This window comes from Amaranthus tricolor, chromosome 1, assembly GCF_026212465.1.
Source record: "Amaranthus tricolor cultivar Red isolate AtriRed21 chromosome 1, ASM2621246v1, whole genome shotgun sequence".
Taxonomy (NCBI): domain Eukaryota; kingdom Viridiplantae; phylum Streptophyta; class Magnoliopsida; order Caryophyllales; family Amaranthaceae; genus Amaranthus; species Amaranthus tricolor.
Genome location: NC_080047.1, coordinates 10,242,405 through 10,258,051, shown reverse-complemented (window position 1 = coordinate 10,258,051; position 15,647 = coordinate 10,242,405). Strand labels below are relative to the sequence as shown.

The 15,647-nt window shown below is 34.1% G+C and overlaps 1 protein-coding gene across 1 annotated transcript; it reads left to right on the top strand.

The window, feature by feature from the left end:
* Positions 1 to 2,743: 2,743 nt before the first annotated feature.
* Positions 2,744 to 7,448, top strand: LOC130825195 (protein mago nashi homolog 2). The gene is made up of 3 exons (XM_057690307.1): positions 2,744 to 3,097; positions 3,376 to 3,552; positions 7,100 to 7,448. The coding sequence occupies exons 1-3, from the start codon at positions 2,876 to 2,878 to the stop codon at positions 7,157 to 7,159; spliced, it is 459 nt and encodes a 152-aa protein (XP_057546290.1). The 5' UTR covers positions 2,744 to 2,875; the 3' UTR covers positions 7,160 to 7,448.
* Positions 7,449 to 15,647: the final 8,199 nt, after the last annotated feature.

Genomic DNA, 15,647 nt, shown 5'->3' with positions numbered 1-15,647 from the left:
ATACCAGGACAATCATAGAAAGTCATCAAACAATCAAACATAAACACAAACACGTACACGTCAGTAACTAGCATCAAATATAATAAGGTCAACTACTAGATAACATTATGTTATACAACAACATAAGATGATTTCAAAAGACACAAGCACAAATAGTAATCATTTATCGTCCACCTATACTTCTTAATCTCATTATGCCCTTTCCAACCCAAACCATGTGATCTTGGGTAGAATGCAGGTCTTCACACTCCTCTTCTCTAAACATAACTCTTGTAAAACACGCAAAGTATCAACTCAACCAAGACATTAACAGATTACCATGACCTTATAGAGCTTGTTTATCTTAGAGTAAGTGTGATCATAGTCTATCTTTGGGACTGGTAACTCCCTTGAGGTAACTTAACTTAGACGCACTTCTCACTAGCATAAACTATTCAATCATTGAATAAATTTTTTATCAATGAGTAAACGTTCTATCAATGTGTAAGCTTTCTATGAATGAATAAACTTTCTATCAATGTGTAACATTCTATCAGTGGATCTTTTCTCCACTTCATGGCATAGTGACAAGGCCAACGGCGTTATCGGCCATTCAGCACCCATGGCAAAAGTATGAGCTCATACCCCCTCCAATGAAAAATTATAACACACTGGGGTACCAATCCAGTGTAGAGGTCACCATATTGGAGTTTGCAAAGCCCGCACGGTAACACCTTGGTCAAGGGGTGGTATCGGCCACCCGGCACCCAAATGACAAAAGTATGCATACCCCCCATACAGTAATCCCGCTAGATCTCACCTAGGGGACTATTAAATCAACCGGACATAGTCCAGTTGAGTCACGCCAGCTAATCATAATCTAATGCTTTATCAAATGGGAATAACTCCCGCTTTCTACTATTAATGAGTGCCCTAGATAGCAACCCACTGAGCAACTCAAACAAAATACAAAATTCACCTATAAAGGAGTCATTCTAACTCCAAGTAAGGCATAATTTAATTTTTAAATAAACAAGGGGATGGTCCCCGCCTTCTACTAATACTCTCATTCTCTAAACTATTCTAAGCTCAAGGATTTCATAATCGATATCTCTTCATATAAAGTTTACTCACTAGTACTTCATAGTTTCGATAAAATGCATATTATCACAATAAACAATAAACAATAATGTCTTAAAAGAAAATTGTATATAAGGGTTAGTTACTGCGTGTACGTACCTGTAAGCGTCACTGCACGACCAAAAGTCACAAAAGTCACCCAACTAAAGTTCTACCATCCTCTTATGAATTGGGCATTATATAAGTTAGGAGTATAACTAATAAGTCCACTTATGTACTTTGTCATACCAGCTAAAAGCCAAAGTAATCACTATTACTCATTCACTATAAGTTTTCGATTACTCTAACACGCACACATTTCATTCAATACAAGTCATGATCATTAAATCAACAACAACACGAGTCTTTCCATCAATTTAAGAATAAAGAGATCATGTAAATCGTTCCTTTACATCAACGATATTTGAGTTATATTGATTCACGTTACCAAAAAATAACAAATTACACTTGAATCTTACGATGTTAATATAGTGCTAATATGATGATAATAACAAATCTTAAAGTTATCACATCACAATATCATTTATTATAATATGATGATAATGACAAATCTTAAAGATATCATATCGCAATATCATTTATTACATTATCCAAGGTTAGAAAGAACTATAATCGAACATCATAACAACTAACTTTAGCAACCATCAATGATAAGTTGACACTATACTCATGACCTTATTTATAGCTTTAATAACAACCTAACAAGAGTACTTGTGATTAACAACAATCAAACAACACTAATTAACAACTATTACTCCCTACTAATAATCAAGACCACTTTCATAGTCAACTACAAGCATATCATTACCAACTATCACTTATCACAACAATAGATAACCAAACTAAGCCTTTAAACAACTTGTAACATTTTCCAATCCACCATCTCACCACCAAATGTAGCATACACACACCGTTAGTAATTTCATCTCTAAATCGAGTCTTAATCATATCATGTCTAAAGATACATTTTTAACCAATACCCATTTCAAATACTCAAATAAGTAAACTCAATAATCAAGTAAACATCAATTTAACAAAGAAATACTTAGAAATCAAGGAACAAATGGCTCACAATTATAGAGTCCTCCTTTGCTAGAGCGACACCCGAACGCCTCTTACTACCGTAGGAGGCGTAGGAGACCAACTCAGTTGGATAGGGTAGATGAGGGTCATAAGCGTTAGCGTTTCGTTTTTGTGTATTTGGATTGACTATGTATATATATATATGTTTATGTAGTTGTATATTTCAAACATTTGTATATATTTAGTTGTATATATATGTTTATTTACTTTATTATAGCCTCCAAGCTTTGAATTACGAATGTTCGGAGTTTTGGCGATGAATCATCCCGCCTGAAACATACATTGACTTATAATAACTTATTCTAATGTCTCTAATGCAAATACAAAAAATAGCAACTCAATAATTAGGAAAAACAAATTAAGTAAAGTAGCTGTAACTGTGAACAGGTCAAAAAAAAGTGAAAGTTATTCGCAGTTACTTTTAAAAATAAGTTGAAATTTATCTTATTTAGTTCATTTTGTTGATAATTTATCTTGTACATTTTAATTTTTCTAGTCTTAGTATACCGGGCCTAGATCCATAGCAAACTAATGGACTTCTATGGCCCAATTTGAATGCTAAAATAAGAACTACGTGCCCAGAGAACCTCTTCTTCTTCCTCAGATTTCCATTTTGTCCACAAACCCGTGTCTACAATCCGAATCTGTAACCCGATACCTTTGTGCATTAGCTATGGCGGCAGCAGAGGAAGATGCAGGGGAGTTCTACCTTAGGTATTATGTAGGTCACAAAGGAAAATTCGGCCATGAATTTCTTGAATTCGAGTTTCGTCCCGATGGCAAACTTCGTTATGCTAACAATTCCAACTATAAAAATGACACCATGATTCGTAAGGAAGTATTTCTCACTCCTTCTGCTCTTCGCGAATGTCGCCGCATCATTTCTGAAAGCGAGGTCTGCTTCTCTTTCAGACTTGTTTTAATTCTTTTATTTTTAGGGTTTTAGGGTTCAAAATTTAAATTATTGCGTATAGTTTATACCATTGTTAGAAAGTATTTTAGTTAAATTATAATTCAATATCGAATATCGACTTAGATTTTGTATTTGTTATTGTTGTGTGATTTTGATTGTAATTGAATTTAGTTCAAGAAGGTTTGGTAATTTTTGTGGTAAGCATTATTAGCAGCTCAGCTTCGTGTAATTTTACTGAACAGTTCTATTGCTTAAATTAGATAATGAAGGAAGATGACAATCTGTGGCCAGAACCTGATAGAATTGGGAGGCAAGAATTGGAGATTGTGATGGGAAATGAGCATATTTCATTTACAACTTCGAAAATTGGTTCACTTGTTGATGTCCAAAGTAGTAAGGATCCTGAGGGTCTTCGCATCTTCTACTACCTTGTCCAGGTTAATATGCATCTTTATCTGATTTAGTGATTCAACATGGCTTCTGCACATTGTGTAAATTGTAAAACCTATATTGTCGGCAGCATTAAAATGTGAATATCTTTATCAAAAATGGGGAGATATGTTGGAATCTATTATCTGTTCTCATATTCTTTTTTTGCTACATTTGAAACCGCCAGAACTTGAATTGGTCAGCTGAGGATGTTATTTAGTAATGATGATTCATTAATGAGCAGGGATGTTTTAAGCTAGGAGCTGTGTGATTGCTAGTGAACCATAGAATAAATAAGTTATAAGCTCCTAGGAGGGGGTCAAACAAAAGTAACTTGTTTAAAAAACTTCAGGATGTGAAGCCAACATAGCATAATAAGTTATGAGCTTAGAAAATTGATGGGTGTTAGTATAGGCTTCCATCTTTTTCTACTAGCTACTGTCCGTCTCTACAAGAAAAACTTTTAACAATAGCTTTCTTAGGCATTTAATTGGATTGGTTACTTATGCTATGCGAAAACAATGTGGAAATTAAATTGGAGAGAAATTTTACAATCAATGGTGTTATGATTACATACTCTAGGTGGGCATTATAGCAATATAACAATGTAGCTTCGAGAATGCAAAACTGAGGAAGGAGAAATTTTCTCTTGGCGGGTGATCCTTTAGCCAAAAAAAATTCTATAAAGTAGGTTTGAGGTGGTAACATATATGCTTGGGATGAGAGAAATGTTCTGAAGAGGAGTGTCAAAACAATTGTCTTGTTCTTATCTAATGAAGAAAATAGTCGGAATAAAGTAAATCCATCCTTATCTTAGATTCACATTAGTATATAGTTTATATAAATTTTACATTGATAAATTCTGTAATTGAGTAAGTGAACACATTGTTTCTTTTCTAATACTATGTCTCTATTCTTCCTCTACAGTATAAGAACAAGGTCTATTACAAGGCTAACAACCATTCTTGGGCAAAGTCATAGACCATTTATGTCATCCCTTAATATAAGCGAGTATCTTTTTTCCATTTTAACCCAATTATCTATCTCTTTTATGGAACAGAGCACATAACCTAATTGACAGCAACTTTGTTCCAATGTTCGTTACATTTTAAATTCAAACTACTTTAAATACTGCATTCCAATGTGACTGTTTTGATTATGTGCAGTTTGCCTGCATTTGCTGCTTGCCCAAGATTAGTCCTAGTGATAATCTTATCAATACTTATCTTACATTGGCTCACAGCTTACTGTGAAATTTGCTGAAGATAAATGTACTCACAACTCATTAGTAGCTCTTTGCAAGATTTAGGACAAATAATATCTGACTAATTCCGTATTATTGGTGAAATAAACAACACTATAGTTATTTTAAGTTGCAGAGTGTTCAAATCCAAAAGGCACTGTCCTTATATATTAGGATAGCATGTGTGATTTATTCTTAGAGTAGACAAAACGAGCAAACATTAAGTGATTATTTTCTATCTCGTGTTTTGAATCAATAGCATTCAACTTTCTACATAAATACTCTAGGCCTATGGCATATTAGTAGGGTGACATGGGATCATGTTTAAGCCTTTGTCTCTCTCTGGGGAAGGCCTAATAGGCTCTATCAATGATGGAAATGTGTAGGACAGAAATGCATGGATAGCGTAATCTAGGCAGCATAACCTGCAGAATGGATCCTTTAAGGACTCATATGCCTTTTTAAGGTCATGCCTGACTACATTGTTGTGAAATTGACTTTCTAGAATGTGTAACACACCAGTCTTCTAATCAGAACCTTAGCAAACAATTTTAGCTCTATAGTGAAACTGGAATTATTGTTTGGGATTTGAGAGTCAAATTGATGGTGGTGTAGCTGGAACTGCTTATTAAAGAGGTCCGAAGAAAAAGCTGTTAGCAGAATAGAACATCATGTTTGATGACAGACTATGATATCTTGACTGGAGGAACACTGATTTAGGGCTCTCATAACAACCAGACTGAATAGAAGATACTGCTTAATCAATTTCTACTTTCTAGGGCAGTATCAGGTTGGCAAAGAAAATACAAGTGTCCTAACTGTAGGAAGTCGAGAAGCTGAACTACCAAGAAGCTCATAAACTTTGAAGGTCTTCATGGATAACTGCAGGTTTTACAAAGGGAACACACCATTCCCAGAATGATAGTATAGAGTCTGTTTCTTGATGTTCTTTCCTTGGCAAACTGGATAGAAGAATTTTAGAATTGGGTTCTGCTAACTCAATGAGTTCTGGACTTCTGTTATCTTTCCACTTTCTAATTCGTTTCCATTTGCACAGCGTTTAAATTTCATTCTTCACCAAATGAAACATACTTAACATAATACTTTCCACTCTTTAATCTGTTTCCATTCCATTTTGTCAACTGTAATAATACCAAACATGGGCTGAAGGTCTACCATATTTAGACCTACCAAAATCGATTCAACCTAAAAGTAACTTTACCGAAAAGTTCTCCAACACTCAACCAACCATTTTGATAAGTCCAAGTGTATTCAATTCATATACTTCAGTATATAAAGTTTATCACAATTAGACACGGTAAGCAGATAACCAATACACACTGTTCATGGATCCTCTGGTATCTCAAGCTAAAGTTTCACCAGGCTATCAACAACCCTATACTACCATATCCTTCCTCTAGTTGGAAATTTTCATGCATAATTCCCTTGCCAGGAATGCTGAAATTTCTATCTTGTAGAAACCTTGTGATATTTTACTGTAGTTGTGAAAGGATTATGACATTTATATTTTTCTTAATACTTGATATCATTTGGATCACTAAATGCCCTCGTGTTTCAAGTGATGTGCACGGAATCGCAATAAATAGGAATTGATCACCCTATTCTCCTGACCATTATCTGCTTCGCTCTTAATAGTTACTAATATCTTATTATTACAGGTTCAGATAGTACCTAGAGGATTACATCAAATCTCACTCTGCAGATTTGATAACTTGATGGTTATTTGCTTACATTTTTGACGCTGGGACTGAATAGTTAGGTCATTAGTTGTTACCTGTCAGAGATGAAATAATGTGGTCTTTCTGATATCGACTGAGATAATAAGTTCCATGTACAGAGAATGATCAGCGTTGTTGTTAGATGAAACTGTAGTTTTGCTGAGGCTTTGTTTCATCTCTGGCATTTAACAAAACAAAAAATGGGATGGGTGAGGACTTAAAGGGTTGATGGGAGGAGTCATGTGAAAAATAGGAAGATCAAGTAATAAGGCAGAAAGTGTTAGCTCCCTTTGTATTTTCTACGCGTGGTACTCCCCCCGCCATCTAGACTATGGAAAATTCCCTCGTCTCCTTAAAATTGCTACGTAAACCATTTTGGAATGCTTCCATTTACTTTGCTACACTTCTAATTTTCGCAATCGACTTAGTACTTTATTAGAGCAAAAGAGAACTAATTTAATACAGATTGATTGAGTTGGGTAAAATAATTCATGTTGCATTAATTCTTTTGTTGCAAGTCCGTTAGTTGTGAATGAGCGTAATAGTGAATTTTTGCTTCGTTTTTTGTTGCAGGACCTGAAGTGTTTTGTATTTTCGCTGATCTCACTTCACTTCAAAATCAAGCCAATCTAAGATTAATTGTATCATGGCGTGCTGTTGATGATTTTGTGTTATAGCTTTTGTTCAGGACCCAACGGTTATTTCTGATGTATGGCTTTCTAAGGATGTGAAGAACATGTGACTGATTTGTAATGGATTTTTCATTTTTCATCTGTTTCGCTTGAGGTGGCTGTTTCTGGAAATGCAAAAAATTCATCAACATCCGAAATTTATATGGGATTGATTTTTACTTAATTTTTATTTTCAGGGTAAGAAAAATATTAAATACGTTGCTTTTAAATCCTATCATATCATTGGTGTTCTTCCCGGTTTTGATTCTATATCATTGAAACATTCAGCAATGATTGTAATAATATTATTTGAGCTACATTTTACTCCACTGAGACCATAAGGAGTACTTATTGAAGCTAACTTTGACCGTTGTGGCCATGAATATTATGGGAATTGGAACCAGTGGAAGATTTTCAGTAGTATAAATGAATCACGGTGCCACAAAAACTAGTTTCCTCTCTTTTTAACAAGCTTTCTCTTTTTAGAAAATTTCACGTGGTAGTCTTGAGATATTGGATTTTCTATGAGGTAGACAGACTTTTTATTATCCATATGATAAACCTTGAGGTTTACCAAATAGAACATGCCTGACGTTTTTGGATAAAAAAAAACGTTTGATACTCGTTAATTAAGAAAGGATGCCCAAGTCAAGAGACTGATCCTTCTCTCAATTGTTGAAAGTTTTTTGAAGGTTTTCTTCTAATTTCTCAAGTTCAAATTTGAAGAAGAATTTCCCCAAATCTCATCTTCAAATCATCAAACTAGTCTTAGTTACTCCCCAATTTCACGAATTCGATCACGGATGCTCAAGTTCAACTTAAAATTTTTAAAAAGGTGATTTCAAAGGATTTCGTCCAAATTATATTGGTACTCAAAAATGGTTTTGAAAATTGCAAGAATTTTGAGTTAGGGTTTATATTTTGAATCGATTTGATTGCAAAAATTGGTGACAATTTGAGGAAAAATAGCATTAGCACAAAGAATTTCCATATTATTTACGCGTTTCTATATATAATATACTACACGTTCTTCTTTTGTCAACAATTAGTTCATTTTTCTTTCCTAGCTATTTTATAGTACTATAGTCTATCAGGCTTACTTTTTTTTGTTTTTTCTTTTTCATCACTTTACCATAGTTTTTTTTTATCTTTATCAAAATTCTCTTAATTTTGTACTTATCTTGTTTTTATAGTTTGATTTTTATTTTCTAAATGAATGAAAACATATTTTAAACAAAGAATACAAATAATAACTGACCCTAACTCTTAATATTAGAGCCATCTTTTCCATATAAATTTATATAACTCGGCAAACTAACACATTTGTTTATTTCATGGTTACATATTCCTCTTTAAATGAGTACAATAATGACAATAAACATGCATACTTCAGGAGTTTGGTATATGTGTACTAGACTAATTGTGTATATATTACATACTGCTCTCTGCTCATGTTAAACATGATGAACAAAATAAAGGTTGAAAGAAACAAGGTAATCGGCCACCTTTGGTCTCCAAATTAGTTCCATCTTCTACTGTTGAAATATAATACCAACACATATACCTACCGCCTACACCCCACCGAATAAGTACAAATTAAGGTATTTTATTTATTACTCTGATTTTCCTAATATGTGCGCCACTAAAATTTAGGTGTATAAGTTTAGACAATAAAATTGATAACTATTTGAAATTTTATTTAGAATATTATCTGAAGTATTACTCCATTATCTATTTTAGAAGATATATTTTACTAAATTCAAAATAATAAACAATTTGTTTTCCAAATATACGCACATGGTGATAGGTTTATAGATTAGGAAAATCATTATTACTTTTATGTCATTAGGAAATGTATGTGCTGGAATAATTTCTTAGTCCCAAAACCTTAAAAGACAACTTAGCTCTCTGGAGGACCAAACTTACTCCTCTGCTAAGTTTCAGGACGATATGACTCTCAGAAGCGGCAGGGTCTTATCAAAAGGACCCTGACAAAGAATGAAGAACCTAAATACCCGCAGGATGGTTACAACGGAAACGATGACGTGTCAGGAGACAACTGCAGTTATGCCCTGAAAAGCTGCCAATGCTTGTATAAGGCAAGGCACCACGCCTACCTCATACCCTACCCATATAGGTGTACTAAAAGATAAGGAGGAGGGACCATGGTGTAAGAATCAAAAAACTACCAAACGCCACGTAGACTTGCAGAATATTCTATTTCCCTTTTTACCGGTCCCAAGAAAGATTCTATTAAGGTAAAAGCTTAAACTGCCATTAGGGTTTTAGGGAGACTTCACCTAAGACCCATTACTATAAATATACGATGTCATGCATCACCAAAAAGGGGACAACTCTTTACACGGAATACTAAGCATTCTTCTCTTAGAAAAAGAAAGCTCTAAATCCCTAAAAGATTTATCAGTAATTCTTTCATAACCCCTACCGACTTAATCATCGGAGGAGGACCTCCGGAGGACCCCTCTACGGCCCTCGTTTGCTACCTTGTGCAGGAATACGCAGTGAAACGATCGGAAAAGCAACTCAGACCTCACCAGTAGTTCATAATCATTGTGAACCCTAAAAGATATTATCTTCAACTTTGCTGAGAGTGTTGATTGTTCTCTTCACAGCTATTCTTATGTGAATCTCACTTAGGTTTTGACAAATTGGTGTTTGTAGAATGGTATGTGATGCTATTCTTAGAAGTATACACTATATGAGGGATTTTTAAAAAATCTAAGGTATAATTTCTTTAACCATTTAGTTTTTCAAGCTTCATGGTATTTTAAGGTTTATTCAAGCTTCAACCTTTGAACATATATTGTGTATGAGTTTGTTTTTGTGTATAAGTATGAATTTTAAAGTTTAAGTTAATAACTTAATGTTGGGTATAACTTGGAATGTTGTGTATAAGTTTATTTTTGTATAATATAAGTATGAATTTTAACATATAGCTTTATAACTTGAAATGTTGTGTTTAACTCGGAATGTTGTGTAAAATGTCATTGTGTATAAGTTATGCAAGTATAAGTTTATAACTTGGAATATTGTGTATATAGGTTTGTTTTTGTGTATTATAAGTATGAATTTTAAAGTATAAGTTTATTATTTGAATGTTGTGTGTAATTTGGAATGTTGTGTATAATTATGGATTAAACTTTTATGGATTGCTTTTGTTTTGTGAATCTCAATTAGAATATTGGTAATTTTACTAGTTGATGGATATATGATATAAGTAAAAATTATAATATTATGCATGTATAAGTATGAATTTTAAATTTTAATGCATATTGAAATTGTATTGTATTTGGTTGCAAATTGTAGTAGGTTGTATAAGTATGAATTTAAAGTTTAAGGCATATTATTTTTATTATAATATTAAGCTTGGTATGCACAACAAATTTCTTATGTTATGTGTTTTGAGTAACTACAGTGTTGAATTGTGTTCCTTAACATGCATCAAGTTATCGATGAAATGAAGGACAAGTTAGATCGTTGCGTTTCAACTTAATTTTTGCGTAAGGTATTAGTAAATTGTAAATACCATTACCTCCCCACAAGAGTTTTATATTATTAATGCCCCAACAAGGTACAATAGCATCCTGGCCAGAAAGCTGTTGGGGGATGTAACAGGTATTCCTTCCTCCTTCCATCAAACACTACTGTTTACAGAAGAAAATGGAAAGGTGGGTAGAGCTAGGGCTGTCAGCAAATAGCTAGGACATGCAACATGATCAAAGCTGTCAGGACTCACAAGCAAAGACCCAGACGAGAGGAAGAAGGAAAAGACAAAAGAAACAAGAGAATGTGTATAGAAGAAGCAACAAGAGGTTTAGGGACAGTCCTAACTCTTAGGGAAAGGGAAACAGCAGAAGTAGACCCTAGGCCCTCTCATGATGATGAGGCAGGAAGCAAGATACCTCCCAGGACCCTCGAGCCTGAGGAGACAGAATTAGAAAAGATACCCCTCATCGAAAGGACAGACAAAACGATCAAGATTGGCAAAACCTTATCACCTACAGTAAAAATCGAGCTAACTCTATTGACGAAAGAAAATGCTGACCTTTTTGCATGGTCTGCAGCAGGATATGCCTAGTATTGATCCTACTACCATCACTCACAAACTGAATGTGATTGAGGGATCAAAACCAGTGAAGCAGAAAAAGAGAAACATGGCTCCTGAGAAGGATAAAGCCGCTGCGAAAGAATTCCAAAAACTTTTGGAAGCAGGGTTCATCGAGCCTTGTCAATACCCTGAATGGCTAGTTAATGTTGTACTAGTGTCGAAGGCCACAGGAGCATAGAGGATGTGCATTGATTTCACTAACCTCAACAAGGCGTGTCCCAAAGATTTCTACCCCTTACCTAGGATCAACTAGCTGGTAGATTCTAGGGCAGGGCATGCATTGCTCTGTTGTATGGATGCCTTTTCAGGGTACCATCAGATATTCATTGACCCATGTGACAAAGAAAGACCATCAGATTTTCATTGATCCATATGACAATTATAAAATGATAGCATTTGGCCTAAAAAATGTTGGTGCAACATACTAGCATCTCATCGACCAAATCTTCGCTAGCCAAAGGGGGAGAAATGTAGAGGTGTATGTGGATGACTCGATTGTCAAAAGCAAAAAGGAAGAGGACCTCATTCCTAATCTCAGAGAAACTTTTGGGAACATGAGAAAGCATAACATGAGACTGAATCCTAAAAAATGTGTTTTCAGAATCAGATCTGGAAAATTTCTGGGATTCATGGTGTCCCAAAGGGGCATTGATGCAAACCCTGCCAAGGTACAAGCAGATTTGTATTTAGCAGAATCGAAGTCCAAAAAGAAAGTTATAAGGCTAACAGAGAAGATGGCAGCTCTCTACAGGTTCATAGCTAAATCAGCAAAGAAGTCCTTACCATTCTTCAAGGCACTCAGGGGGAACAAGGACTTCTTCTGGGAAGAAGAGCAGAAGAGAACTTTTCAAGAGTTGAAGAACCATTTACACAGCCTGCCCACCCTGGCAAGACCTGTTATAGGAGAAATGTTGTACCTATATGCTGCTGCCAGTCAAACAACCGTAAGTGCGGCAATAGTCAGAGAGGAAGGGTACATACAACAACCGATATATTTTGTGAGCAGAATCTTATTAGATGCTGAAACTCGATATTCCCTGATTGAGAAACCAGCTTATGTTGTTGTGGTGGCTGCTAGGAAACTCAAGCCTTATTTTGATGCCCACCAGGTGATTGTGCTAACTGATCTACCACTAAAAAAAATCTTTAGACAACATATTAAGGTCAGGGAGGCTGGCCAAATAGGCCATCGAACTGAACAAGTTTGGGATAAAATATCAGGCAAGTACTGCTATCAAGGGGCAAGCCTTAGCAGATATATTTGCAAAATGCACCTACAGCCTTGAACTGAGAAAAGATGGCCCAGTTAGGCAGCTGCTTACAAACGGTTCTTCAAAGAATGTAGGGGCCGAGGCTGGAGTTGTCCTGATCTCTCTAGAAGGGAAAACCATAGAGTACGCTCTGAAATTCCAATTTAGAGCCACAAATAACAAAGCTAAGTGTGAAGCAGTAATTGCAGGCCTTCAACTCTGTATAGCTTTAAAAGCTAAGCATGTCAAATTGAGGATGGATTCCCAATTGGTAGTCAACCAGATCCTGGGAGAATACGAAGCCAAAAAACCTTCAACGCAGACGAAAGTCAAAAGCCTGATTGCACTCTTTGAAAGCTTCGAGGTAGAAAGGCTCCCCAGGTCACAAAATGAACATGCCGATGCATTTTCTAAGCTAGAAAGTGCTAGTCAACATGAGATAAAGAGATCTGTTCTTGTGGCAGTGAAGCCCCAAAATGCAATTCATGAAGACATAACTTCAGTCTTTGCAATTAACAGACTGAACCTCCCCCCATGGATGGAGGAGATGATAAGGTATAAAGAGGAGGGTGCATTATCGGAAGACCCAACTAGAGCCAAAAAGATTAGAAACCTAACACTATAATTCACAATCAGTAATGACGAGCTGTACAAGGTGGCCAAGAGTGGTCCCCTCTGAAGTGTGTAACCCTTGAGGAAGCAGAGTACATCTTGAGAGAAATTTATAAAGGAGTATGTGGTCACCACCAGGGCGCAAGATCTTTGGCCCACAGGGCTTTCAGAGCGGGGTACTACTGGCCAAACACCCTTTCAGATGCAAAAGGCATGGTAGAAAAATGCGAAAAGTGTCAAAAACTTGGTCCCAGCATCAACACACCTTTTAATGAGCTGAAATACATCCACAACCCGATTCCTTTTGCTCAATGGGGCCTGGACTTCTTAGGACTATTTCATGTGACTTCAAGAGGGGTCAAATTTCTCGTAGTGGGTGTGAATTATTTTACCAAATTGAATAAAATAAAAGTTCTTTGAATGGAATGCAATATGTACATCATTTATTTGTTACCCCACCTCACTTTGTGGGGGGTTTGTAGAGTAGTGAATTTTTAATTTTTATATTTATATTTGTATGTATATATTTTTAAGTGGATGATAAAGTTAATTAAAAAGTATATTCATCATAATCCCTATAATTGATACGTCTTTGGAAACTCAACTAAATTCAAATGCATGATGAGTACCTTTAGGAAGCAATTAAGGATATTGTGTATTGTACTAGATTGTGTTTTGGAAAAAGCTTTGTTGAGTTGTTCTCATGTTAATTAATTGAGCACTCCCCTAAAAAACATAAAGATAAAGTGAAAAGTTTGATTCAATAATAATAATAAAGGTAAAGTAGTGAATATATAAGTACTCTCACTATTTTAAAATAATTAGCTTTATGTTTTATTTGATCTATTGAATTTGCTGTATTTTTATTTTTGGTTATAATCTACTCATCTACATATGCAATTTTTAATTTCCATCAAAATATACATTTTTACTACTTTATTCACATTTTTTGATTCATTTTATTTGTATTTTAAGCTATTTCTTTAAAACAAAAAAACTATCTATTCATAGCTTTAGTAGACATAATTATGCCATGTCTCTCTTGTAATTCACTGTGATCTATAAATTAAAAGTTTTACTATACTTCTACAAGATTTAATTCAAAATAAATTGTTTTAAACTTTAATTAATGACTAAAATAAATGTTTTGGCTCCTATGGACCGTAAAATTCAATTTCGGTTTCCAAAAACTTTTTAAAATGTTAAGTTTTCGCAAAACGGCAAAAGCATTTATCATTTACGTGAGATTGAATCACACATAACTTTTACCACATAAATTAGAGTTTAATAATTTATTATTAATTAATTTGATCAGCTAATAATATAGGTTACTGAAATTTTAAAATATTTAATAAAATTAGTTATTAACTGTTTTATTAGTTATTGAGCAACATATGAACAAATAAAGCAAAAGCCAATAAAATAACTACCGATATTTATTTTAGGAAAAAATTACCTAGAATAATCCAACATTTTCATGATTTTTCTACAATAATCTCATCTATTGATCAACCTTAAATAATCCCAAATTGGGGGTATTTTTCTAGAGAAAATCTGGCAAACGAATTACTTGCTATAGCAAATTTTAAGTTTTTTTAAAAAAAATAAATTAAAATTAAATGTCAACAAAATGGTTAAAAAAATATTTAGAATTTTTTATGTAAATTTTCAAATTTTTTCTTTAATTTTCAGTTTACTTTTTTGGTTAATTACCTACTATAGCATATCATCGGTTTACCTGAGTTTACTTTAGGAAAATACCCCTAAAATTAGGATTATATAAGTTGGTCAAAGTCAATTGCCCAACAAGAATCATCAATGACAAATTATAAAAACAAATAATTTCAACAATTTAAACAAAAAAGCAGAAATTCTCATTTACGATGGAATTATCGTGAGGTAATTGTAAATTGGGTTAAATAACATAACTAAATTACTACTTTTGTCCTTAAAATACCCTTTTTTTTACAAGCAGCTCTTATATAAGACTGTCTCATAATGGAATAGAATCAATTTGATTTTTTAAAACAAGTGTGTGTTTTAATATTAAAGTTTCAGGTATATATCCAAAATAACATGGTAAATATGAAGCAACTAAAAGTGAGTTTCTTAAGTAGAAAATCAATAGTTTAAATAATTTGGCTAGATTGTTTGGCCAATTTAAGACTATATCTAAGACATTAAATGAGAATTCATACTTTATAATTGAAAAAAATTGTCTTCAATAATCCAATCTATTGGCATTATCTATGAATAATCTCACCTTTCGAAAAATTTTAAATAATTCAACCTTTGCCTTCATTTTGTTGTGAACGGGCCCTCTAAAAAACAAATCGGCTATTCCAGATTACTAAGAGCAATTACATTAATCAAGTCATCCTCCTCCTCCTTTTTAAGCTTGCTTCTATGAAGTAACACCGTACTCAACCTTAAAATTTTAGAGAGATAAAAAATAAACT

Excerpts from the sequence above, each read along its gene's own strand:
- LOC130825195 (XM_057690307.1), top strand. The coding sequence starts at position 2,876 with ATGGCGGCAGCAGAGGAAGATGCAGGGGAGTTCTACCTTAGGTATTAT. Across the intron at positions 3,098-3,375 it reads GCATCATTTCTGAAAGCGAG|ATAATGAAGGAAGATGACAA; the intron begins GTCTGCTTCTCT and ends TGCTTAAATTAG. Across the intron at positions 3,553-7,099 it reads TCTTCTACTACCTTGTCCAG|GACCTGAAGTGTTTTGTATT; the intron begins GTTAATATGCAT and ends TTTTTGTTGCAG.